General features: G+C 35.1%; 1 protein-coding gene and 1 long non-coding RNA gene across 6 annotated transcripts in view; one reads left to right on the forward strand and one right to left on the reverse strand.

Annotated features, from left to right (window-relative positions):
• LOC105836336 overlaps positions 1-19,292 on the forward strand; it is an 89,552-nt gene extending 70,260 nt beyond the window's left edge. Inside the window, exons 4-6 of one of the 2 annotated variants that reach the window (XR_004964573.1) lie at positions 6,009-6,186; positions 16,089-18,325; positions 18,386-19,292. This is a non-coding gene — a long non-coding RNA (uncharacterized LOC105836336). Of the gene's footprint in view, positions 1-6,008; positions 6,187-16,088 lie in introns of both variants that reach the window. The other variant, XR_003626491.2, reaches the window with a different exon arrangement.
• Positions 1-23,557, reverse strand: part of LOC105836334 — a 71,328-nt gene extending 47,771 nt beyond the window's left edge. For 2 of the 4 annotated variants that reach the window (XM_036291799.1, XM_036291797.1), the window contains exons 1-2: positions 23,305-23,557; positions 12,699-12,835 (exon numbers count right to left, since the gene is read on the reverse strand). In XM_036291799.1, the coding sequence (XP_036147692.1) occupies positions 12,699-12,835; positions 23,305-23,307 (140 nt within the window). In that variant the 5' untranslated portion in view covers positions 23,308-23,557. Of the gene's footprint in view, positions 1-12,698; positions 12,836-22,069; positions 22,678-23,304 lie in introns of all 4 variants that reach the window. The other 2 variants (XM_036291798.1, XM_012680293.3) reach the window with 2 other exon arrangements.
• Between the last annotated feature and the right edge of the window lie 2,264 nt (positions 23,558-25,821).

Raw genomic sequence — 25,821 nt, forward strand, 5'->3', positions numbered from 1 at the left:
AAAAGTTAACGGATAACGTGACAAATGGCAATATAAAATTTTAGTGATATTTGTAGCATCATAATATGTATCACAGATTCGTTGTGTAATTTGGAAAATTAAAAAAACTAATTATTTCGATTATCAATGAGAACAAAGATACACAAGATAACTCGAGCAAATAATGAATAAGAATTTTTAGAAGCGAGATAGAAATTTTCTTGTTACTTAATTATTTACTAGGTTGACCTTTCATGTATTTTTTAAATTTAATTGAATTTTGAGAGTAAACGAGTTAAATGAGATAATTTACTTCTTTAAAAGAAAACGAAACAAAAAATTACCAGGTTTATAAGAAACGTGAGAAACTGGATGCAAGAAATGAAAATCCACGCGAAAAAAACCCGTTATTTGTATTTTTTTTGTTTTTACGACTATTGCATGGTAACGAATTTTTTGTAGCTATGATCCAATTTTCTCTTGTTACTACGCGTGAACTGTATGTCCAATTTGATTTACTTTTATTATTATATGGAAATATTCGCGGCTTAGACTCTCGAGCTATCGTATATTTTCTATATTGCCAAATATAGGACTGCAATCTTTTTGACCTGTGCCAGAAATTTTTCATACATTTTTTTTATCTTTTTTTGTCACAGGACGAAGTAACTCACGAATGTGCTGTATTTTTTTTAACAAAATTCGATTTTTATACTAGAGTAAAAATAAAATAAGAATATCCCGCCGTGATATCTCCTTCGTTTTCCGAGAAAATAAATAAGCAGAAGCAAAATATGTTTGTGGAAGCATTCTTCGAAATTGAGTTGTACACATTGCAAAGCAAATTTATAATTGTAAATATTAAACATTTGAATACGCGTATAAAGTATTGTGTATAATTTTAGATTTAATCGTCAATAACGCATGGTATGGTCCACAGATTCGAGGTACCATACGGAAACAGTGTACATTCATACATTCGCATTATAAGAGCAAGTAGACAGAACGCATTTCAAAAGCTATTTGCTTTTACGAGCATCCGGAGAATCACGTCCCACGTGTTTCTTTCCTCCAATCTTAGTAAACAAGATATAACCAAGTTATATCACAAATCCTACTTCCAGCACGAATGCAAAAATGTCTTCTCCTTCCGTCTCCTTTAAGTAATCATTTGAAGGCAATGAGCAGTTTTTAGTGATGCGACTGACGTCTGAGGAATAAAAGAACTTATTTGAATCTCTCCCCCTCCCCTCTCTCTCTCTCTCTCTCTCTCTCTCTCTCTCTCTCTCTCTCTCTCTCTCTCTCTCATCATTGTTGTATTCATATATTTAGTGGGAAATCAAATTATTATACAAAATTATATTGTGAATTAAACGTAGGATAATTAATCGCGAAGCAACTTGTTCTTAAAATATATAAGATGAGTCAGACAAACTTGATCTAAATTTATTCTCCTGCAATACGGCGTACTTCAACGTCGTATCTGATGAATAAGATATCGTCGTTCCACTACGTCATTTGCAGCTTCGATAGTGCAGCACATGGCGAATGTCATGCGTTCGCAGACGTGGTGAAGGAGTGACGCGTATTTGCAGCAAATATATAAGCTTGCCTATATGGGCACCTGGAAATCCGTATGTCTCATGTATGCCGGATTTTTCGGTCCCACCGGAAATAACTTCCCTGCATCAGGCACGATAGGCAAGTTTCCAGACAAGTGCGATAAAGCTTTTTCTCTCGCGAGCTTTACGCGCCGGATATTGTGTTTCCGCCGTTGCATCTGCAATTCCCGATTTTGTGACTCTTACTTGAAAAGCTTCTTCCTCTTTGACAATTTTATCACGAAAGTCTCAAACCACTTTTACGGAAATACATCGTGGAGAGACGCTCGAATGGAACAAGTTAGCTACCTCCGAGGAAATTGCGAGCAAGCAATTAATTTCTCAGATTAATTCGACACTTAGCGCTTTGGCTTTTAGCCGAAATATTCGGCTTGTAGCGAACGATGAAATTGAAGAAACAAAGTAGAAAGAAATATATGTATATGTACAAATAGCAATGTATAGATTTATCGCAATAATTATTTCACTGAGTTTTGTAGAATAAATTTCTAGAGCCGATATTATTTTCTATTATATTTCTTGTGTTTAAACTACCTTTTCTTACTAGTTCTAAAAATTCTGCTAAGAAAAAGTTTCTACAAAAGTAAATTACCATAATGTTAAAATTCGGTGAAAGGCACACCAATCTACATGTATGCGCCTGAGAAAGAAAAATAAGATGGTATAACTGGTTTGAATGCAAATTGGCTAGGAGTTGCGGGCAAAGTTACATCATGATAATCGAAATTAAAATTTTAATTTTGAAGTGAAGGACACTTCAACATTCTTCGCCGCATAATTATCTCTTTTGACGTGGGTTACTTCACTGAACTAACTTTCAAGGCGAGTAGTCATAGGCTTCATTTTAATCACTACTTAATCACTACTGAGATAACTTTGAAATTTATCTGAGATGTTTGGCGGTTGAAAATCTTCCTCGTTTAACGTTTAGTTCCGAGAAATTCCTTGATCCTTGCGATACCGATGATGCTGTCAATTAAACATTTATTTACAGGAGTGCAGACATCAGCGCGAACTTGAACACGAATATAATATAATAGTCATGTATAGCCCGAGGAAACGTTTTAGTGTTTCGCGTTTACGTGAGTGATCAGTGCAGGAGCTAGTAATACAGATACGAGTGCAGGATTAACTTCGTAACTTCGCATCCAACAAGACTAATTCTGGAAACAGCTTTCGAACTTCCAGGCTCCCGCTGGAAGGCTTCCCAATTCGAACTTCCTTCCTTTGTATCGCGTAATACAAAGGTACAATAATATGCCGTAAATAATACAATAAGCCCATAATGCTTCAATTCTTTCTCATCGATAATTGGAGTTTATAGTTTCATTGATTCATACATTATATAAGTTATTTTAATTTACATTACATCAAATGTAATAATTCTGTTTTTGTATTAAATGTATATAACATATTTATTTTTATGTTTTTATTCTTTCTTTAATCGAATGAGAGAGGAATCTGAATCAACGTTTTGCTAGATGTAGTTTCTTTCTCTCATACAAAATTTTTGTACGATTTAAATTTTTTGTACAATTTCACGTTTTCATGGGCTCGCTTTGCTTGCGATAGAGTCGATTTGATTACTTAAAAAAATAACGGTTTTTTTAGGTTGATAGAAAAATGTTTCGCGATGGCTAATCAGTCGCGTTTCGACTCCGTTTGACTGCGCCTTAGCTTTCATCCTGCGCGCGAGTACTCATCCCGAGTTAAATTAGGTTCGTCTGCTCAAACGGCAGAAAGGTAGTCGCCTGATGGAGGAGGGTCACACTCAATGTCGACAGTGGTTCCCCGGTGTAGTTCTAGTGCGCCGCCGTCGTCAAGGGCGGCTATAGTTACCAATCAAGCGAGCACATGCAACGGCACGTTTCCCGGGAACGGCAATTTTGTGATGTTGCAGAAAATTGTGTTGTTACGTTATAGCCTGAGTATCAAGTTATCTCAAAATTTGTTGCGCATTTTTCTCAAGACTATCGCGAAGATAAATATTTAAAAAATATATGAATTTAACAATCTTTCCCAACAAACTCTTTATTTCACTGGCTGGTTTGGTTTGAAATATTTAATTTTGAATTAATTTTGATTTTAATATTTAATACAATTTTTTTAATGATCTAATATGTAGTACAAGATTGAAATATTATTGTAATAACGCAAAATTACTAAAGGTAATCGAAAGATCCAGTTAAAACTAGAAAAATTCTTGCTTTTTTTCATCAGAGAGAATATTCAATCCCGTATGGAAGCTTATGTCAGCATGAATTAAAATTTATTTTGTTTTTTCCCTAATTTAGATAATGGAAGATAGATTAGTATAAATTGCAGCTAGTGAAAATTGAAAAGGAACATTTGTCGTATTGGAAAATCTAAGACCGAGTTTGGTTGATGGTCATGATTGTATACCAGAGATACGCAATTTTCTCGACTATCGATTTCGCTCGACGTGATTAGATCACAGAGAGGAATAAAAAGTCCACCAGTTTTATCTCGCTTGCGGCAAGTTTTTACGTCCTAAAGGATGAGACGGAATTAAAGTCGCGGTAGGTGATATCGACATACCGTCCCGTTTTCTTGTTACATGGAGGAGCAGACGCAGGTAACCGATATGCAGAAAATTGCATTATAAATTGTTGCTCGACAATTTGATATATATATGCAATATCTACAGAATGCTCCAGGCATTCAAAATTTTCGCGTCGTACAATTTTCCCTTACGTCGCTGCTCCGTAATCCGTATTCTACCATTAAATTTGGAGTGAGAAACGAGAGAACGGAGAATTGCAGTCGTAGAGGAATTGTTGCGGTATCTGTGCGTGCAGTCTTCTTAAATTTGCTGACGTTGCAATCGCCCCGCAACTCGCTCTGATACGCTTGACAAATGTTGCACCCGCCACAACGCAATCTTTTTTTGAGTGGTAAAGCTACGAGCTTTCTACACCTTACAGTGACAAATGGCCCCAATAAGGAAACTGTAAGGCGCACTTGTCGACAACCCCTGCAGCCCTGCAGTTGCGATACGGGCAAATTGCAATTGCCCGTTTCCACCCAGCGCACGAATGAATTTGCGATAGAAAATGCTCGGAAACCACTCGTATTAATGGCCATTCAAGAACAATAAATAGCATGTAACATCATCAACATGAATAACGAAGTAGATCTACATCGTTAATCGCGGCACGTGCAAAATCATGGCTAAAATCACAGCCTCCTGTCGCAACTTTTAATGATGTTCCGGGAAACATGATGTACGTATTAAATTTAATATATTTAATTTTCTTTTAATTAACGTTACGCCGCCGAACTTTTGTTCTTCAATTACCATTTATTCTGTTTACACCCCAATCACTGTTCTCATAATTAGCGTTGCACAGATAGAAATTATTGCTCCTCTAAAATGTCGCATTGTTTTTATGTAAATATATAATGCTCAAAAATTTATTCTTTCTTAATGTTATGTTGACAAGACTCTGAAAGAATATCAGAAATATCTTTTTGAAAGATAAATCAGTGATTACAACTATACAAGTGTACAAGTACCTTGTTCGGGAAAAAGAAATAAATAATATATGAGGCTTTACCGAAGAACACACTTCAACGCGTAAATGTGAAACTAACTATCCTGAAATAATTAGCACGTCTGTAACCGACATCACGAGATCCTTTGTCACGCAATTGCGGTTGCTAGCTGTTCTATTCATGATACTGCTGTCCCCCTTATTGCTGATGCAGCGACTACGTCTCTTCATTTCTGTGATTCCTCGCTAGCTAGCTCTCTTTCTCTCTCTCTCTCTCTCTCTCTCTCTCTCTCTCTCTCTCTCTTATCGCACTGTCCTTACTATCGAATACACGCGTCTCTCATCGCGTAACCTTTTGATCGTTTATGATCAAAAGATCATCCTCTCTCGCTATGCCACTTTGTAGTCCATGGTCAAGGTTTAAGCGACGTGATGATTCGTGTACACAATGAATATAGAAAAATATTTGCAAAAATCTATTCGCGTTTATTTGTATCCGGATTCTAAGAAAAGGCAATGTGTTTTCGATTTCCAGTTTCAAATAAAAAAGCAACACTGATTTTATATACCGTAAGATAAATGTCCTAGTGACCGAACATGTAACAATGCAGAGCTAAAATAACCTACTTTGTCGATAAATATCTTAAAATATTTAAAAACTGCAATTAAATTTTAATATTGTATATTATAAAACTACTTAAGATTAAAAATGATAAATTTCCATGTAAGTATCCGAGGAATATGTTTGATTACCGGGAAACTTATCTTGATAAAATTTTGCTTGTAAATTTTGCTTTTTTAAATTTTAATTTTGTCAATGCTTGTCCACTTCTTATAACTTTGTGTTATACATATACAAAAGATTCAAAGTGTCGCTTGTTTACGATTACAGCACATCTACAATACTGATCGAGTTGCACTGTTGCTCGCCGATGCAAAAAGGGAGGCAATCAATCATGGCGCGTATAATCCAATTCCGTCTGCCAGTTTATCGATAGTGCAAGAGGGGACAACGAAAATCGTGGCAAAAACGCTCCGAGCGAAGATAGGAATTTATGACAAATCGACAAGTAAGTGAAACTTGATCGTTGCTCTCTTTAATGCAAATAATTTATCTATCCTCTTCTGATGGATATCTCTTTGACATTTATCTTTAGTTGTGTGCGTAAACGTAAGACATAATGTATATTAAAAGCGCGTTTATTGGAAAGAAAAACTTTTTTTTCAATTCCACTTTTAGTAGTAAATTATTTTATTACTCAACACGTACAGTTGACGTATAAAAGTTAATTATCAAATTTCGCGCGTTAAATTATATTTCTTTTTCATGCGGAAATTACACGTAGCTTGATTATGAAGACAAGCAACGTCGTGTTAACAGCTCATTACTGAAGTAAAACCAATTAGTCTTAATTACGCGGTATTATATTTATCTCTGAATTCACACATTAATCTCAATGCGACGGCTTAAGACTCATAGCTATATTGCTTTACACGTCGAAATGTATGAACAAAGTAAAGATGTAAAAAAAACATGTTGACAGTCAACGGTAGAATAACGTTTTGACAGTAAATGCAAAATGTAACGTTAAAAACCATCAAGGGCGGTATTTTGCGAGAAATGTTTTCAATCTTCCGATCAGAGCGAAATTTAAATCCCTTGAGCGACGTTTATTTAGCCGAGAGCGTTGTTAAATTTCACATCACCCGCGGGTCGCAGATCTATATCGACGATAATCTTCTTTCCAAAGGAAACGGAGCACTCGGGCAATCTAAACGGTGAAAATACCAGATGCTATAAATATTGTGGAAAAGTATTTAAATCGAAGGTGTTCTTTTTCCCGACGGTGTATTGAATAAAGCCCCGGTTATTTCTTTCAAAATTGATGTGACATTATTCATGACGTGATCCATTTACTGTGATCGCAATTCAATTATTTACGCTGTATGACGCAAATTTAGTCAAAGTAATCTTTTGCGAAATTGTTTATTTTTTTCTACGAGCAATTTAGTCAGAATAACGCGCACGACAAACAAACGTTAAGAGAGTAAAGGATTCGCAGAGTTGCAGACAAACAAGTAAATTAAGGATTGCTTGCGTATACACATTCAACTATGAATAGGCTAATTTTCGTGACGCATTACGACAGTCAAAAGTCGAGTAAAATTTTCTGAATTAACTGTCGTGCACAGACTACAAGCACGCAAACGAGATACATCAACTGTGTCTGATTATAATTTTGCGGTATATAGACGGAAAAAGTTCAGAGGGAAAAGACAGATAGAACAGTGGCCAGAAAATAAAAAAATATACATCAAATCGATCACAGTTCTATTATTTGTAATAACAAACTTTATACATTTTATTTTTATCTGCAGTTATCTGCATAAATAAATTTATTTGCCGATTGTAACAAAATATCTCTCTCTCTCTCTCTCTCTCTCTTGCTTTTTTCTTTTTTCAAAATTTTAATTTTTTAATTTTTTTTCAAATGAAAAAGGGGATTTGCATGAAGGCTTTTTATTTGGATTTTCTATTCGATAGATCGGTCGCTTCCTTGTTTCTCTTCCACATTCGCGTGAGGAAACTCTATTAGGTTTATGTAAACGCTCTTAAACGCGCTAAACAATAACATGCCCTGTGCATACTTAGCACTGAAACACTTCAATTAATACTACCACACATGATACACATGCTCTCTGTAAATAAGCATCCGAGTACGTGACAAAGTATCACCGTGCGAGAGCAGTTTCCGTTAGCTCTTCAAACTACTTGATATCACTGTATTACTTTGCGTGGGTGCTTAGATAATGATGCCGCTACAACCGTCAGTTGACGTTAGGCTTGGCATGATATTGTGATATTATGGCTTACTACGTGGATTAATTAATCAGCCGCGTATTAATTTGCATTTGAGCTAATTGTTACGATAACGCTCACGAGTGCAACGTGACATTAATTTGTGGCTGTAATACAAATTCCCGGATGGAATTTTCCTAGCGCAATGCTGATAATTGATACCACGAATTTAGACGTATGAAAACTCTTATTTAATTCCAAGTTTCAGAGTATACATCTTGCGATTCATCCTTACGCGACATGTTCAGAGTGATAGATTACTGTGTCACGCAATGCATGTTGACTGCTTCCGCAAAGTGGAGGACTGCATGGAGATTAGTCGATATACGTGCGTATGTAACTATGCACGTGTTTGTGTGTGTGTGTGTGCGTGTGTGCGTGCGTGTGTGTGCGTGTGTGTGCGTGCGTGTGCTTACATGTGTATTTTGCGACCTCGCGTAATTTGTAGTGGGAATCGGCACGAATTTCGTGCATTTTCAAGTAGGTGAGAAACCTCATCGCGAAAATCCAACAACGTGACGCGCATTACACAGGTGAATTTAACCGGGCGTGACAGAGGGTTTGCGCAAACGTAACACATGCACATGTCCAAACACACGCACACACACACGTATGTGCGGACGCACCTCCGTCATCACGCATACGGTCCACATTTACATCGCCAGTCAACGTGCATAACCGGGACTTTTACACGAGTACAGCGAATGGCCCTGACCTCGATTTCATTAGAGGAATACTATTAGATAAAACGATGAGGCAAGGAACGGAGAAGCGAATTAAAATGTAGCTGCAATCATTAATATTGGATTTTAAGAGAAACGAAGGAAATATAGTGTTGGGAAAAAACGTAGAGATATGATACACAGACATCGCGAACCGTTAACCAGAGGAGATAACTTTCATTTTTATTTTTTTCCTTTTTTTTGAAGAAGCGCAACGATCGTAAAAATTACTCGGCTACGGGCAGGCGGATTGCAGTGAGTCAGCGATACACATAGAAATCAATAGCGTTGTATTCAAAGCAGAGTATATAATTTTTCGCCACACTTTATCACACACGTAGAATCTATTGTAGAGAACACTGGCAGTATTGGAAAATGCAGGTTAAGAGTGCTGCAAGTTTTAATATCGATAAAAAAAATTCAGTACGTACAACAGAACCATTATTGTGAATTCACAAGTATCACGTTTACAAGTATTAGAATTAAAAAGAAAACAAATATCGATTACTATAATTTCCGGTGAAAGACAATATTATAATTGTATAACGCCACGTCATATTTTTAAATATTCTTTCGAGGCTGGATAAAATTTCCTGAATAATAAAAATAAGTGCGGCACATTGCGTTATACGTTAGACTTGTATTTTTTTATATCCTTCGACATTTTACGTCTGACCTAGTCTTCGTTTCGCAGGAAGTGTCCATTAGGGAATAAAACGATGGGCGCGATGGAACGAAGAGTGGGTCACGTTGAGTCAAAGCGTAAAATGTATCTATTAATCTTAAAATACAAAAACTAAAAAGTTTGCAAACACTCATCTAGTAACGTTATTCTGGTGAATTTTTTAACGGAATTTAATGCTAAATTTCACGTTACTCGCGCTTCCAAAGCTTTATGAATATCTCAGATAGATGACTGTAATATATATATATATATATATATTTACAGTCGCCTACAAACGTAGTTGCAACTACCTAACATAATTTTAAAATTGATTACCGCAATAACGGTCAGTACGGCCAGTAAAAAACATCCAGCAATTCAAAGTGCAAAAATAAACATTATTTTCTTTATAAATATGGTACGCAGGAACCCCAGTTATTTGCATAAATGCATCCCTTATTTCTCCCAACGAATAAAAATCCACAGAGGTTTCGTTGAGTAGCGTCAGGCAACAAAGGGTCAAATTGAAGCGGAAAACGAGACTCTCGATGTATGTGCAACGGAACGGAAGTATGGCATTGTAGCGCGAAGTGTAATGCATCGCGACAGGTGCATCCCCGCGTAATTGCTTATTTCTTTGGTAAATAGATCGTCAATTTGCATACTGCCCGCGGAGTTAGTTAAATTCACCAACGTAACTTGCAGGCATCCATAATTGCGCGTGTACTACCGGTATGCGCGAACGAAGATAACACAATTTACCCTCTGCCCAAGTCCTCAAACTCAGGAAGATCCATTCACAGCCAGGCTAAGGTAATCACGAGAATGATTTAGGATAGTTTCATGTTCCCGACACGAAACGTGGACGCGCGTCATTATCGACAAAATACGAAGACCGCAGCAAAAAATAGGGAAGACTTAATTCGTTATATCTTTATCGGTTGATTTTTCCTTCGTCCGATCCGTTGTTTCCGTTACTCATTACGTTACCTGTCTGTCTGATCTTATGTAGGCGTTCTTGAGTTTGCGCGTCTCATATAGCACGTACTATATTACCTTCGATCTACCTGCACCCACGATATCCTTACGATTTCTACGAGAAAAATGAGGCAAGACAAACGAGAAAAAGCGATTGCGCGTCGCTTTACGATCTTCATCGCGCTCGCACATGCCCCTCCCGCATTTCTCTTCCCGTCATTTTACGACGTTACAAATGCATCTATATATGTAAAGATAATGCAGCACAAAACTTTAATCCTTGAATAATCCGTGTACGTAAACTTATCGTGACGTAGCGCCATAAATCTTCCATGTCTTGAGATTTCGTTATTAATGAAAAATTTTGCTATCATTTTAAACATTACGTAAACCGTACGGTGAATTTTTCTTACACATACGATATAGCATTGTTGTTGGATAATAATAAAATCTATCGATTTATTCAATTGTTTATTCATCTGTTATTTTTGGAGCTTTGTAATGCGCTTTCGTGTAGTTGTTACTGTTTTCGGCGATTCATTCCGGCGCGATATAAAAATTTGAAACGACGCTTTTACAAAATCGGCTTTTCACACATCAGTGGTAAAACGATCCGAGAAATTTGAGGGAAACCCTTCGTCACTGTCCCGGATGAGATGAAGAGGATGTGCCGATAAAACCTTTGACCTGCGTATGAACTCCGTACGGCTTGGAAGCACGTTAAAGCTGGCGATGTAATTATTGTTAGATTACCCTAACTGATTAGATTAGAGTCACCTATTACTATCATAGTCAGAATTATGAAATAATACATTAAATGCATTTGCATATTTCTCCGAAAATTGCAGTCACGTTGAAAGCGTAAATATCTTTCTCGATACATAATGTTGTTCGAAGTTACAGCTGTCACAGTTCGTACGTGTTACGTATTTTGCTCGCATGACCACTACACCGAATTGTTATCAAGCATTCATAACGCTCGAGTCGCTAGAGAGGAATATCGACGAATTATCTAATTTCCGGAAACTACTTTAGGTTATTCCGGATTGAAATTAATTAGCCGACGGTCTACCTCGTTAATTAGATATTAAAACTCGGAAGGAAGTCATCAGTCGCAAATTCGCAAATTACGAAAGTTAAATTTATCCACTTTGTAGTTTATGAAATAATTGACGAACAAGAATAAATCATCTCAAAATAATTCCGTCCTGGTAAAAATATCCGTCACAAAAACATCCGTGACATATCGAGAAATCTGTCGGAGTGTCGCAATTTTATGAATTAAATAAATACAATATTTAAGAAGGTATAGAGGATTTAAATTTAGATACCGAATGGAATTGTTTTAAATATAAAGACACCGAAGAACGACCGTAGGATTAAATAGGAAACACGGGACGTTGCCTTGGGTCTTAACGCATATATCTACATTCGAGTAGCCGCTTTATGAATATTCAAAACTGAACTGCCGTGGAATATTAATATCGCGGTCGAAACAAAACTGCCGTTTCCTCGCGTGCTCAGCGGATTGTTCGTTAATTTTATAATTAAATGTCTGAGCAATTTGGATGCTCGCAAAGATTAATAGAGACTTGGGCGTACTATTCGATAAGCTGGAGCCAAGCCAATTTGTTGCCGATTGAATTGCGTTCAATAGCAGGTTGGGTTGTTTACAGATCTCGAGTGGATAAGGTTCGGCCGATATACAGAAAACCATTCAAAATGTATCTGTATAGAATGTCCCATATAGGTGCATGCATTTTAAAGCTATTGTCCTCGGAAATCCACAAAGCTTTTTCCTGATGACACTAACGAACAATGACGTTGCGCTTCTAAAGATTCTCTTTTCACCAGATCGATTGCGATTTCGTTAGCCTTATCCTTTTTCCTCTGGCACGAAGCTAACAAAATCTATTCGATGCCTCGGGCCAACAGATTATAATATAATGTGATGTCGATCGCTCAATAGAGAAACGCGTCAGATAATCAACGACGCCGAAAGATTCCTTGACGTAAAGACGATCTCGAGAGTAATTTAAAGATAAGAAAACGATGAACAGAAGAGCCACGTGAAGTAAGCATTTTCGTACCGCGTTGTATCTACTCTTTTTGTTACTCATCACCACAAATCGAGACAGTTAACTTGAAAACATCTTTTCTGAAGGTACATTTCTCTCTCTCCCTCTCTCTCTCTCTCTCTCTCTTTCTCTCTCTCTCTCTCTCTCTCTCTCTCTCTCTCTCTCTCTCTCTCTCTCTCTCTCTCTCTCTCTCTCTCTCTCTCTCTCTCTCTCTCTCTCTCTCTCTCTCTTTCCCTCTCTGCGTCAGCTAGCTGGCTAAATTAACAGGACAAGCACTCACCTTTTCTCCTTTCGTTGCTGCTTCTTCTTCTTGAACGCTTTTTTCACTCTTAGAAGCAGAAAAGCGGCGCGATCGATGGTCAGGCCTGGTGTAGCCTTGTCGCCGCTCGACATTCTGCGCCCTAATCCTCCCAACACCTGCGAACATAATCGAGAATATAAAATTAACGTTCTAATACCACAAATTATCTGATTTGGATTTTTTTAAATAAATTAGTCTTCTTAAAACTATTTTTTTTCAAACTACAGATGATAGAATGTAGAAGAGAGAATTTAGATAAATGAAATAGTCCATTATGTAACAAAATAATGTCGACCTTTCGTTGGCCGTTAAACCCGTATTGCATTTTTTGTTATCCGTGCGTCAATGTATGGTTCCTTGAGTGTCTTGGAGTCTCACAAATTGACAGGCCAACCAAGATTAGGTTCACGGAAGCGGTCAATTCTGCGAGAGTTACCATGCGTATCGCGTATGCGAGTGCTGAAATGATCAAACTTGCTGACAAAAACGTGGTGAAATGGTTTTCACCACGATTTTCGCCATCTATTAAAGAACAAGAAATGTGCAATAATGTTAAAGTGCTGAAACGGCGACTTTACCCATAAAAAAGTGACACGAAAGGGACTACTTTCGACGCACATGTAACAAAAAATCTGTTTTTTTTTTGCGAAATAAGAGAGAGCGTAGCCCAATTTGGTGATGTATGATGATTTATCGTTAGATGCAACATCAATATACGTGCGTTATATATGCGTTATATCGCCTATGAGCGTCGTTTATGAGTAAATTTGTGGATCGATTATTAGTCCTGCATCTCGATCAGTGAGCATTTCCCGGTAACAGTTATTTGGTACAGTTACGGGCTACCGGCTTCTGCTACTATTACTTCAGTAATCCATCTATTTGCTCGCGTTAATACGCTCCGTCGCACATGCCTAATTCAATTAGAGAATGACGTGCCGTATTCTTCAAATTTCATCTAAATCAGCTTAAGCTAAATTACAATTGCGATTTATGCGTAAAGATAAGCGCAACGTTAATAATTTGAATTGAGGCAAGATGTTACAGTATGTTACAGTAAATTGAGTGTCCTCTTGTCAAGATGTTCGATTACCAGTAGTAAGGTTGTTTGTCAAATATTTTAAAATAATACAAATTGCTAAAAGTCTTTAATTTTGCGCAAACTAATGCGAGCACCGTGTACGATTTGCTCGCCTAAATGAATCTTAATGAGTGAAAGAGCGTCGCACACAGCTTATTACCGCGACTAACATAATTTACACATCCTTAGTATTAAGCTAAATAAATTTTTCGCAATAGGGTTGAAGCCATTATAAGCTCGTTCTTGCGTTAAAAGGATTAAATTCCATTCCGTTGCTATTTATCGATCTTTCGTCGGAGAGATCAAAGTGGATTGGTTAGGTAACACGTAACAAGCTCCGACGCTCAAAGCGAAAGCTGCCTTTATATTAAAATATATAACCGGACTAAAATTAGCCAGAATTTGCATTTAGTTGGAAATTATAAAACGCGGGCAGCACGCTATTGATTGACTATAAAATTGATATGAAACGTCACTATTTTGCCTCATATGTGACATTACCGTTGCTATCGACAAGTTTGTAGACCACGCAACAACGATGCAGTTAATTAAAACGAATAATTTAATTTGTCAGATCTAGAAAAATAATTTTTACGTACCGTCGAAAATGCGCTATAAGAAATAAAAATCGGATTATTCTGACCAATGAGAAATACTATTTGTGCTGATTGCTGACACTTGAGAAGAAGCACTCCCCTTTCATCTTTTTACTGTGACACACTAACAAAAGCACATAGATATTTTCTTTGAAAATATGTTGGTCAGAAGTACTTTGACCATCTCCACTTTAAATCTTATTTGCCGTTCGAAGAATTTCTAATATTAGCTTTCGTATCTCGGTGTTGCACGAGATTTTCTCGACATATCGACATAACGTTTCGCGCGACGATTAATTCAGCATGCATCTTATTGCTCACAATTGCTGTAAATTGCGCTTTAAGAACTTGTTTAATGCACCAACATTTGCATGTGATTTTAGATTGGCAAGTTTTGAGTGGGTCGAAATTGGTTTATATATCTGATAGTATTGACAAGAATGACAAGAAGGTATAGCGCGCAGACAATGATTGATGCTGCGACTTCTAACCCTATAGCTTTTTGGAGGAATCGAGGTCAGGATACTACGTTCCTCCGTGTGCCTCCGGTATTTTAGCGGCATAGTTTATTATTATTTGCGTTTCATATATCGATTTCACGATTATGTCACGTAAAGGGTAAAATATTGTAGGACGTCGATAGATTGTAATTTCGGTTATCGCGGTGTGGCTATTTAAATACAGATTGCAAGCCGAAGCGGGATTTTCTGCAAATTATTTTTATTGTATTAAACTTTTATTGTTAACCTCAACACAATGAATACTCGTTTAAACGGTTTTTAAAGTATACTTTTTGTATATTACGTTACTGTGTATTTAACGAGCGAAAAGTGTTCCGCGAACTACAGTCGCTATTTATAGACACGATGAGTTGAACGAGCTTTTTTTTAGTCTAACAATGCGTCAATCCTTTACTTGCTGATGACTCATTACGGCATTGTGACTCTAGTGTAGTATAATTCAATTAAAAGAAAGGATCAGAAGAACGTGCGTCACATAAAATTTTGCTATTTAAAATAGTCTATACACCATCGCACGACTTTGCGATCCGTTTGTTCTAAATGGAGAAAACTTTTGTTCGTTTATTCTCCAACCAGAATCTTTTGAGCTTTATCGATCACCGAGAATTATGCACGCCTTTGAATACTTCTTATTGTTCACATCGACTATCGGCGTTCGCAGTAGACGAAAGTGTAATAAAACAGACTGTAGGAACAGAAATTTATTAGAGGTGAAATGTGCTTTCTCTTGCAATCCATTTTCCTAACGTTAACTACAAAATAAATCTTATTAGTAATCACGTCGAAAAGTTTCTATTGTTCGGTCTTATAATTTCGTCAGAAGTACAACACAGATAAGAAGAATTGTTGAAACTAAAGAAAAGTTTGGCAATAAATGGAAGTCTCATTGTCAGTTTGATACAATTACGTGCGACTGTCATTTAGTTAAGTTTCATTGAATATTTTCTCCTACTTAGATATCATTAATTACGTTCTATCTCCTTGTGTATTATATTTCTTGACAGACTAATAAAACGCAATAAATTTGTGTATAAATCTCATCGATTAAATTCATATTACGTAGCGTACAGCGTGAAAAAATTATAATTATCCTAAGAGAACCGAAGAATCTTTTACTTATAATTAGTATTTAAAAAAATTACTTTTACAATATCGTGCTTTGTTGGTACAGAATATCATTAATGTCGGGCGTAAATAGGATATCGCGACATTTCGAAACGAAGCCAATCAGCATTCAATCTCAGCAACAATTGATTGCGAAAAACTCGCAACTTCCAGCTCGCCTGACTTTACGACGTCACTCAATTTTCAGCTGACAAGTCTCGCTTGGCGAAACTCGAAAAGTAGGAAATATCGTGTGGTGTCGGATTTACGAGGGCGAACAATTATTTGCGCCGAAAATATATCCCTGTTTGTTCGCCTCTATTGTTGATGTCAGCGTGATCGAGCAGCCTCGGAAAATGTAGTACCACTTACTTTCAATCGATATTTTTGTAATTCAACAACGATGCAAGAGAGGATAAAGAAGAAAACATAGCATTACGAAACATAATAAGACGATGTGTCCTTAGATAAATGAATCTTAAATAAAATGGAAACTTATCAAACTCAGAACATGCTGATTACAAACGCTGAATTAAGGAATTATCTTCAATCCAATGATTGTTAGGCATAGCCACTGGTAACGCCTAAGAATATAGGCCATCTCTTCATTTCTATGTATTATTAGATCGATATAAAAAGAGGAAAGGGATAAAAATAGAGAGAGAAAGAAAGGAAGAAAGAAGAGGATGAGACGAGAGGCAGAATACTAAACTGTTTTAAACCACACCTCATTGCCATGAAGAAACTTTCTCGCAATTTGCTACAGTTTCACTGAAGTTTCAATCACGACGGGCGTAATTTCACCGTGGTTTTGAATGCCTCTTAATGACGAACACGATGTTTATTGACGCGACATTTGCGCGTACTCGCATTAAATTCAAGACAGAAACAGCATTGCGAATTTGAGAAAAGATTTTATAAAAGTAAGCACACGCGTATATTTCACGAAAGTCGTTACATTATTATTTATTCCATTCGCAATTAACGTAATTCATTTGCTTTATTATCTGACCGAATGAATTAATTTACCTTTTTGCATATTGACATTTATGAACGCATTGTTATTATATTTAATATAATAATATCAAAAAATGCATAATTTTTTATCACTTTTATTTTTAAATGATGCATATCGCGCACATTGCGGTACTCTGTCTTCATGTCACTCACGAGAATGCGTTTCTTTCGCATACATCATAAAATCTCATGACTATAAGAAAATGTAGTTTTACCAAAAAGTTGCATTCAAAATTAGATGTATATGTACAATATATTTATATTTGTTCTAGCAGCGCACGGCTTTTTTCGTGGAGAAAACTTCGCATTCCTCTTTTCTCCTCCTTTTCATCTCCCGTAAAGCCCAGCAACGTGAAAGATTTCGCGTTTCTACACTGTTTTATGAGCATGTTAAAAGCAGCAAGAAAAATGTTACGAAATGCGTCTACTCGTCCATTCGTTTGTTGGTACGTTCGTCGGTCGTGAAAACTCTTGCGCCGAGTTAACGGGTTCTCGGTATGAAAATTCTGTACTTTCTGGAAGGCGGAAGGAACCGTTGGAATGCGCGTAGGGTTCCGGATAATGACGCAGATACGTGGCACAATTTCATGAAAATGCATACCATACGCAGCACAAATACCACGCGTGCAATGCAATCGTGTGCGGTCAAGAGTGCGATCGGGGATTGTATCCCACAGTGATGCAGTCAGACTGCAATCGAAATGGGGCAAGAATGTTGAAGCCGTTCGATAATTTCAGCGATGCGACTGACAAATATTTTAATTAATTCTGTCCGCAAATATAAATGACACTTCAAGTAGGAAACATCATAATTTGAATCTCAAAAGAAATCACTTGAATTACATAAACTGCAAATATAATATAGAAGCTGTATTATTGAGATTATTTTTATTGATTCTATATTGTTTAATAATTTATTTTATATGTTGTGTCAGTTTTAAATACACAATCTTAAATTATAAACTCTCATATGAAATCATATCATTACCTTACATGAATGTCGAGATATGAAAATTTCAAGGAAAAAAATTTATTCTTGGCAATTTTTAATGCGATACTTCTGACAGATTTTTTCAGAACATATGCTCCATCCAGGATGACGATCTTTTCCTCGTCTAGAAAGGAAAGGAAAAGCTGCTTATTGTAAAAATAAGTAAAGTCGGTTTTGTCAATTTAATTGCGGTTGTGTAAGAAATCCGACATTTAAGATATTATCGATAACACGCGAGACAACATCGGAGAACTTTTGTCAACATTCGTCAGGATGACGTCTACACAGTTTGGTTGGTTAGTCAGAAGGTATGGATGAAGGGTGAGTGACTGATGCAAACAGAGCCTGATTTACAGGGATTTGCTTGACTTTTGCGTTGATGAAAAATCTCCATGGATTCTCGTCGCGGTCATTTAATACGTAAACAGCTATATAATGAAGCAACGCAATGGATTTTCAAGAATCGTTATTGGGCTCACGTTGGCGATTGTGTAAAATATTATCAGACTTATCATGATAAACGTTCGAGAAAATTTTTGTTTAACTCTTAACTATGGACACACACGCATTACACAGTGATGGATGTGGAATTCTTGAAACCCCTACATTTAGAATATTTAGATATTGAAAAAAATAGAAATAAAAATTGTATTCCGCATGTGATTGTATCTGTTGTGTTTTTAAACATTAATCGTTAGTTTTGCTTTTCTAGAAAAAGAACACAACTGAATTACACAAAGCGAGTGGCAGATGTCCCAGAAACTCCTCTTTTCTCTACATTTAGTTGAAAGTTAACGTAATGAGATTTTTATAATTTTAGTAACATTTGTTTGAAACTAGATATAATTCTGTGTAATGCAGTCGTTGAGATTTGTCACATGTCTGAAAACTTTTAGAGTTGTAAAGTGTATGTACTGGTGAAGTACCTAACGATGCATTTGCTTAGCTCGTCGAACATTGCAGATCGCGAAACTATTCAGGGCAACTGTTTCAACGGCCACTGCGAGGAGTTTGGGTAGAAATTAATGGAATCCTTGGCAGGATGTAACATGGCACACAGACATTCTACGTGTTATATATCGGTGACATGTTTGTAAGATAGAAAAGCATTCCTTCGAACGGTGGTCTTTGATTACTGGCGCACGCGATGAAAAAATCAAATACGTCTCGTCAAGTTCATATGGGATGCTTTTTTATATATATTCTTTTTAAAAAATATATAACAAGTAATTTTTCTACGTTCAAAAGAATTATTGTTTTACATTTAAAAGAGTAACCTGTTGCTCTTTTAATTAATAATACATTATTTTAATAATACTTATTCGAAATAGCCGTACATTTTTTAATAATAATATTAATAGTTTTCCTCTTTTATTATACGTTACATTTTGATTAAATATATTAATATTTTGTATCAATTAATAAATGTTGAGTATATACCATCATTACGTAACTGTTTCGAAGGAAAAACATATAACGTTTGTCGTATTGTTCATTATTGTGACAAATCCGATTAAGCCCACGTAACAGATAACAATATGAACGATTCAATGGGATTTTATTGATTCAGTTACCAGACCAGTCATTACACGCGTAAGGTATTAAATTTGCATTTTGACACTCACTGGTTAAATCATTTTGCCAACCCGCTTTCTAAAACTGTCTCTGATATGAGTTACTTGTAATATGCTTATCTCATTTTTTTTATTTTAGCCAGTCCAACTTTACATGTACGCTTAAACTTACTTTTAACTCTCTTTATTTCGTAACGTTATTTGCAAATAACGTTTCTCATTTATCCTACGTACCGCTCTTGCTGTTGTAAACCGTGTGGCCAAAGATGCAGTCTATGTTATCAGTAGCTTTTTTTTTAAGTTTAAAAATATGTACCGTGAAAATTAAAAAAATGTTTTATTTCGTTGATTTCAAAATTCTCTATTTTGAATGTTTAAAGATTTTATAACTTTTGCAAGAATATGTAATATAAGTCCTTTATTATTATTTATAATTTATTTTGAATCGACATCGGAAAAATTTATGATCAATTTATTAACGTGCCAATCGACAAATATATCATTTATCCGTAAAACAGATTGTATTAAAATGATTGATGACATTATAAAATTGATTATTCTAACATGTTGAAATGTCACGATAATAAATAAATTTATATATAGTTATGGAAAAATCAACACTCAAGAAAAGAAATGTTTAACTTTAAGATATAAAACTGTTATACTTTCTTTGTTTTTTAAATACTTAAGAATGTTTTAGTTTTTAAATAGTTGGTAAAGTTTAAAACACTAAAACGTTTAAAACTATTGAAGATTTCAAATTTAAACGTAGTATTTAAAAAATCACTGTTTAAAAACGGTTTTTGAAACATTTTTAAATATTTAAAACACGAAGACAGAAACAAAACATTTTAATCTAAAATTAAACAGTTACTTTTTGAGTTTAGAAATAGAAATGGAGTAATGACACTATTAAAATTCGCTTAAGATTGATAATTGTTGAATATATCGAGAAATAAATGTGATTAAACTCCACGTAAGGACAGCAATGAATATCAATAATAGAAAAGAAACTAAAAGGAAGGCTCGCCAGAATCTAACAAAAGTAACGAATAAAGCTGCGATAACAAATCCAAAACTTTGTGAGAAACAAAGAGAGAAGCTGGAAAGCTTAAAAGCCCTCGACATAATCTTGATTCGCGCTTGCTACCAACAAAGTTTGAAAGATCTCAGCCCCTTTTTTAGCTAAAGACAAATGACCAGTATGCGTGAAATCATTCTTGAATTATTCATACAATTTCTACTGATGTTTTAAGAGTGGAATAAACAAAACAGGAAAAAATATCAAAACAACCCGAAACTAAGGAAACCGTGAAATTAGGGAAACTCTATACTACTACTGTATACAAGACAATTTTAAAAAATCTTGTTAAGCAATTTTTTTAAACTTAATTTGTTGACAAATACAAAAACGGATATTAATTAGATTTTGATGGACAAATTTAATTACCTTTTAAATTAACATTAACACAATTAAAAAATACACTTTTGCTTATTCAGTTCCGATAAAAGCAAGTTAAAGTATTGATGCAATTTTTGTTAATGACATTTGTCGAATGTATGCTGTCTCATTTTTATTCTATAGAAATTGCGAATAATGCGGAAATTCCCATGAGCTGTAGCACGATAAAACGATAATGCAGTGGAAGTAGACTTTCCTGTCAGTGAATATTGAACTAAACGCGATTTATATCACCGCGAAGATCACCGAACAAGTCAAGATGAAGAAGATAGAAGCATTGGACGACGCCACTCATTATGCATTATTCTCAAGAAATAATCGCATTATTTTAATCTATTTTACGTTTATCCGATAGAATTATTTTTTCTTCCATACAAAATAATTGAGTTGTCTAATCAGCATTATACGTCTTGTTAATACGTAGCACATCATTATTATCAATTTGCTAATAATTTGATCAAAGTATCGTCTTGTTACATCGTTTTACACAATCGTCCTTATTACGATTATCCGCAACCAAGTCACAAAGCGCGATAAATGCTTACATGGTATGTCTTATATGTTATTGATCTATGCTATAATTGTAGGTACAATGCCTATAGCGATGCTCACATGAATGTCATAACTGTCTGATTATACACTTTGCAATGAAATATGTTACGAGTATGTATGTCCAGGTTGTACGAAGCTCTCGACAATTCTTTTATTGTAATAATTACATAATAATCGCTCAGTTCTCGTATTTTCTCTGAAATTTCACGTAACTCTCATATGACAATTATTCGTTTAAAAAAGTATCAATTATTATAAGATTCAACCGAGTTTTTTGTATAATCTTGTATGAAAGAAAGATACATTATAACACATTGTTCGATATATTAAAATCATATCACGATATAATATTGAAGCGACGTATGTAAATCCAAATTAAATATATGAGAGATCAAATAAAAATTCTCGCTGAAGGTAACGAGAAAAAGAGGATCCTGCGCGCATGGACCTACCCAAAAGTTCGATCAGCAAGCTTTCTCCTCAGGAGTTCTGATGATGTAATAGATAATAATCCGATATTTCCTCTCGAATGCTCGACAATAACTTACGAATGGTTTTCGTCTAAGCAATGTATACACCACAACTTTCCAATAACTTTAGATTACCGTTCTGATATAACTTTAAATTATTGCTCCAATAAAGTAACATCGTGCAGCATTCTTTTTCTCCGTGATTGTTATTCGATGGACGATAATCGAATTTTCGCGCGTCTCTAGAAATAGACGATCCCGTTCAGATTTTCGTGCGGAGATTGCACATTATGGTGATCTGCATCGGAAGAAGAACGAGAACAACTTTCTTCCTTAGCGACCGAATAATGGCAAAGGCTTTTATTTTCCCATCCGCGTTTCCTCCTGCGGTTGGCGCCTTCACCTTCTTCACCCTGCATCGCGATCACTCGCATCCTCATTGAACTTTCACAGCACATTCTCTGTTACGTATAAAAATAAATGTCCTCTCGGGCCACTTGAATAATCCAGAAATTGCCACTCCCTAACACACACTGTATATCCACCTTCCTTTCGTATCACCGCGAAAAAGGAATTGCCTCCGTTCCCAGCTGAATTTTTATGGACTTTTAATAATATATACGGAACCAAGGATCTCTGCTTTGTTACGTAAATGACGAGAAGTTCTTTATCCTTCTCCTTCAACGATCACATTACATCTTTTTATCTATCTATTTTCTCCCCTTTTCTTTTCGAGATAAGACGTTTTCATCAGAGAAAGATGTGTTTTTTTTTTATCGTAAAAAAACTGTTAATCACTCGAGCAAGAAAACAAGCTTGTATTTCATCATCTTTATCTCCATTTACACACTTCCGAGAAGAAGAGTATCTTTATCCCATTAAATTTTTTAAAATATAATAAGAATAAATATCCTTGTTAAATTATCGCACTTAATTCCGCGGCTAAATAACTAAAGTAATTTTCTTTCGTTCCTATATAAAATTTCTATCGTAAAGAAATTTGCTACATAAAATAATAAACGATTCTTTTTATAATTCGAAGAAGATGAGATGATCCTGCCCGTTTATATTTATCCCTCCCACAACTCTCGCATGCGAGTGCGCGTTTTCTTCGTCCCTTCTCCCCTTCAATCCTATTCTATTCCCGACGATGTGATTCGTGTGCGATCGTCGCGGATCATTGACATTTCCCCGCAAAAAGGTTTTCACATACAGACCATCAGTGTCAACCGCGTAAGCACCGTAAGCCGTCACGCATTTCCGCAGCGTGTGACAGCCCTCGCCGGAAGTTCTCCAGCCCGATGAGAGATGGTCACGTATGGACAAGTGTCACGAGGGTTTTTACGCGAGTTATCGAACTTTTCTCTTTCGATCAAGTGCAAGAGATGAACCGCGGGGTAGCGGGCACCGACGCGATACACCCGTCGCGACGTCCGACCACCAACTGTCGGCTGCGCCTCGACGGGACGTCGACGCGACGCCCGAAGACGTCCGAGGACGACCGACGACGCCTCCGCGTCGACGACGTATAGTGTATAGTTGCTACCGTTGGAAGTTGACTGCAATTTCCTGCGGGCACCACCACACACGGAAGAATTACATCTGTCGAGCTGCAACTCCGTTACTCCCGATATAAAGGGAGAGCATCGTCGTTTCTCATCATTTACATCAAAGATCGCGAGAACATCCCTGAAAGATCATCGTGAGAACCGTTCGCGCCAAGTCACCCTTGGCTGCCGATGCTTTAGTATCGAAGTCGCTGCGTTTCAATGTCGTTTTTAATGAAGGGAGATGAAAACTCGATAATTTAATCTTGTCCTTTCGAAAAATTCGTAAATTAAATAAATGAAATCTTTTAATTTAAATGAACGTTATAATGTAATATGTAACGAGTAATACGTGTGGACGTGATATTTAATATGCTCATTTGCGCTCATGCTGTACTTTGAGAGAATTATGTTTTAGAGTTAATGAGAAAACTTTGTAGAGAGTTTTACTCTACCTCTACTTTATCCAAGTAGTCGTAGCCGTCATTGTGCAGACGTATGCATGCCTCTCAGTAGAAACAATCAATGATGAGTCAGACTGTCAAATTAAACCACTATTAAGAATGATTTTAATCAAATTCCGATTAATTTAATCTAAAATTATTACTTAAATAATATTTATTAAATAATATTTTAACTATATTATTTTGTTAACACGAATAGCATCCTTAATGAGAAAAGTTAACAAATTATGTACCTGAAAATTTTATTTTGTGCAATTTCTTCAGTTAAATTAATTATCAATTAAGTTATTCAGATCTTGATCGTATTTATTCTGAATTTAATTTAATTTTTTTGTGTGTTGATGAAAATGCATTCAATCTCTTTGATTTAATTATTTTATTATATACTTGCGCGCGTGCGTATTTACTTTGTTTGTTAGAAAAAAATTATTTTAATATCTTCATTGTTTACGTAATAACACGAAATATCTTGAGAACAAGTTGTATAATATGAGGCAATATATAATTAAAGTAAGTATAATATATAATTAAAATAACAAAGTATTTAATTTTTAAATTATATCTTTTCTGATTTAATCATTTAATAATAATATTTCTTTAATTGTCTATAACAAATTATATGTAAAGGTAAATTTTTCAAAATGTATATGGCCTTCAAAATATTTTGACTGCAAAATTGCATTTATATTATAAATTACTTTTATTACTTTCTTAGAGGTTTTATTAAATTTATATAATCATTAAATTTTTTATTACTTAATTGACGTAACTAATTTTTTTTATTTTAACATTAGTTTTCTAATATATGTTTGGAACAGTATCCATAGATTTTTATTTTTTAAAGACGAGAAATAATAAAGTGTATTTTTATTACTCCTCACTCAATAATTTATTGTTAACGTTCTTTCGGCTTAATTGCATGAAAGAGAAAAATATTAATTGTAAATTATATTGCATGAAATCTATCTCTATTTACTATAATTGAATTTGGTGTTATATGTGTATTACAAACATTAATATTCGTTAAATTCATACTACTATGTAAAAAGTAGATTTATAGATTAACGCGAGAGAAGCTCGCATTTGTGCTGAAATTAATGTGGAGGACATGTCGTGAATAAAGTCTAAGTTATTAATATAAGTACTAAGATTATATGTTTACATTGGATTATTTCTCTCTCGTGGAGAGAGATCACAAAATACTAAATTATTAAATTTATCTTAATGGAAGAAAATAAACATCTGTAATTTGTGAGACAAATTATGTAATGAAGAAAATCTAGTGATCATGCCATGAATAATGTATTATTTATAATTTATATTACACTATATTTAAAATACTTATCTGTGAACTTTGGCGCTATTGTAGCATATATAATATTTATGCAATTCTAGAACAAACTTCGTTAAATACTAGAATTAATATTATATATATAATTTTATATGTTATTACTATTTTGTCTTATTTTTCGCTTATATTTAATATCAAATTTGAATATAAACTATCTGAATAAAATATGTTTTTTTTTTCTCTTTTTTTCTCTCTTTTTTTAAATCTATTCTGGAAAGTTAAAAGGATTGAATATATTTTTTCTTTCTACTTGTTTTCTTTTTTTTATTATAATGCTTTTAAGATTTAAAATCGTCAACTTGATCTCCTGAATGATAATTCTCTTTTTTTAGCCGTATACCTGTGTTGTATTTCCTACTAGTCTTTTTTTTC

Source organism: Monomorium pharaonis, chromosome 9 (genome assembly GCF_013373865.1).
Source record: "Monomorium pharaonis isolate MP-MQ-018 chromosome 9, ASM1337386v2, whole genome shotgun sequence".
NCBI lineage: Eukaryota > Metazoa > Arthropoda > Insecta > Hymenoptera > Formicidae > Monomorium > Monomorium pharaonis.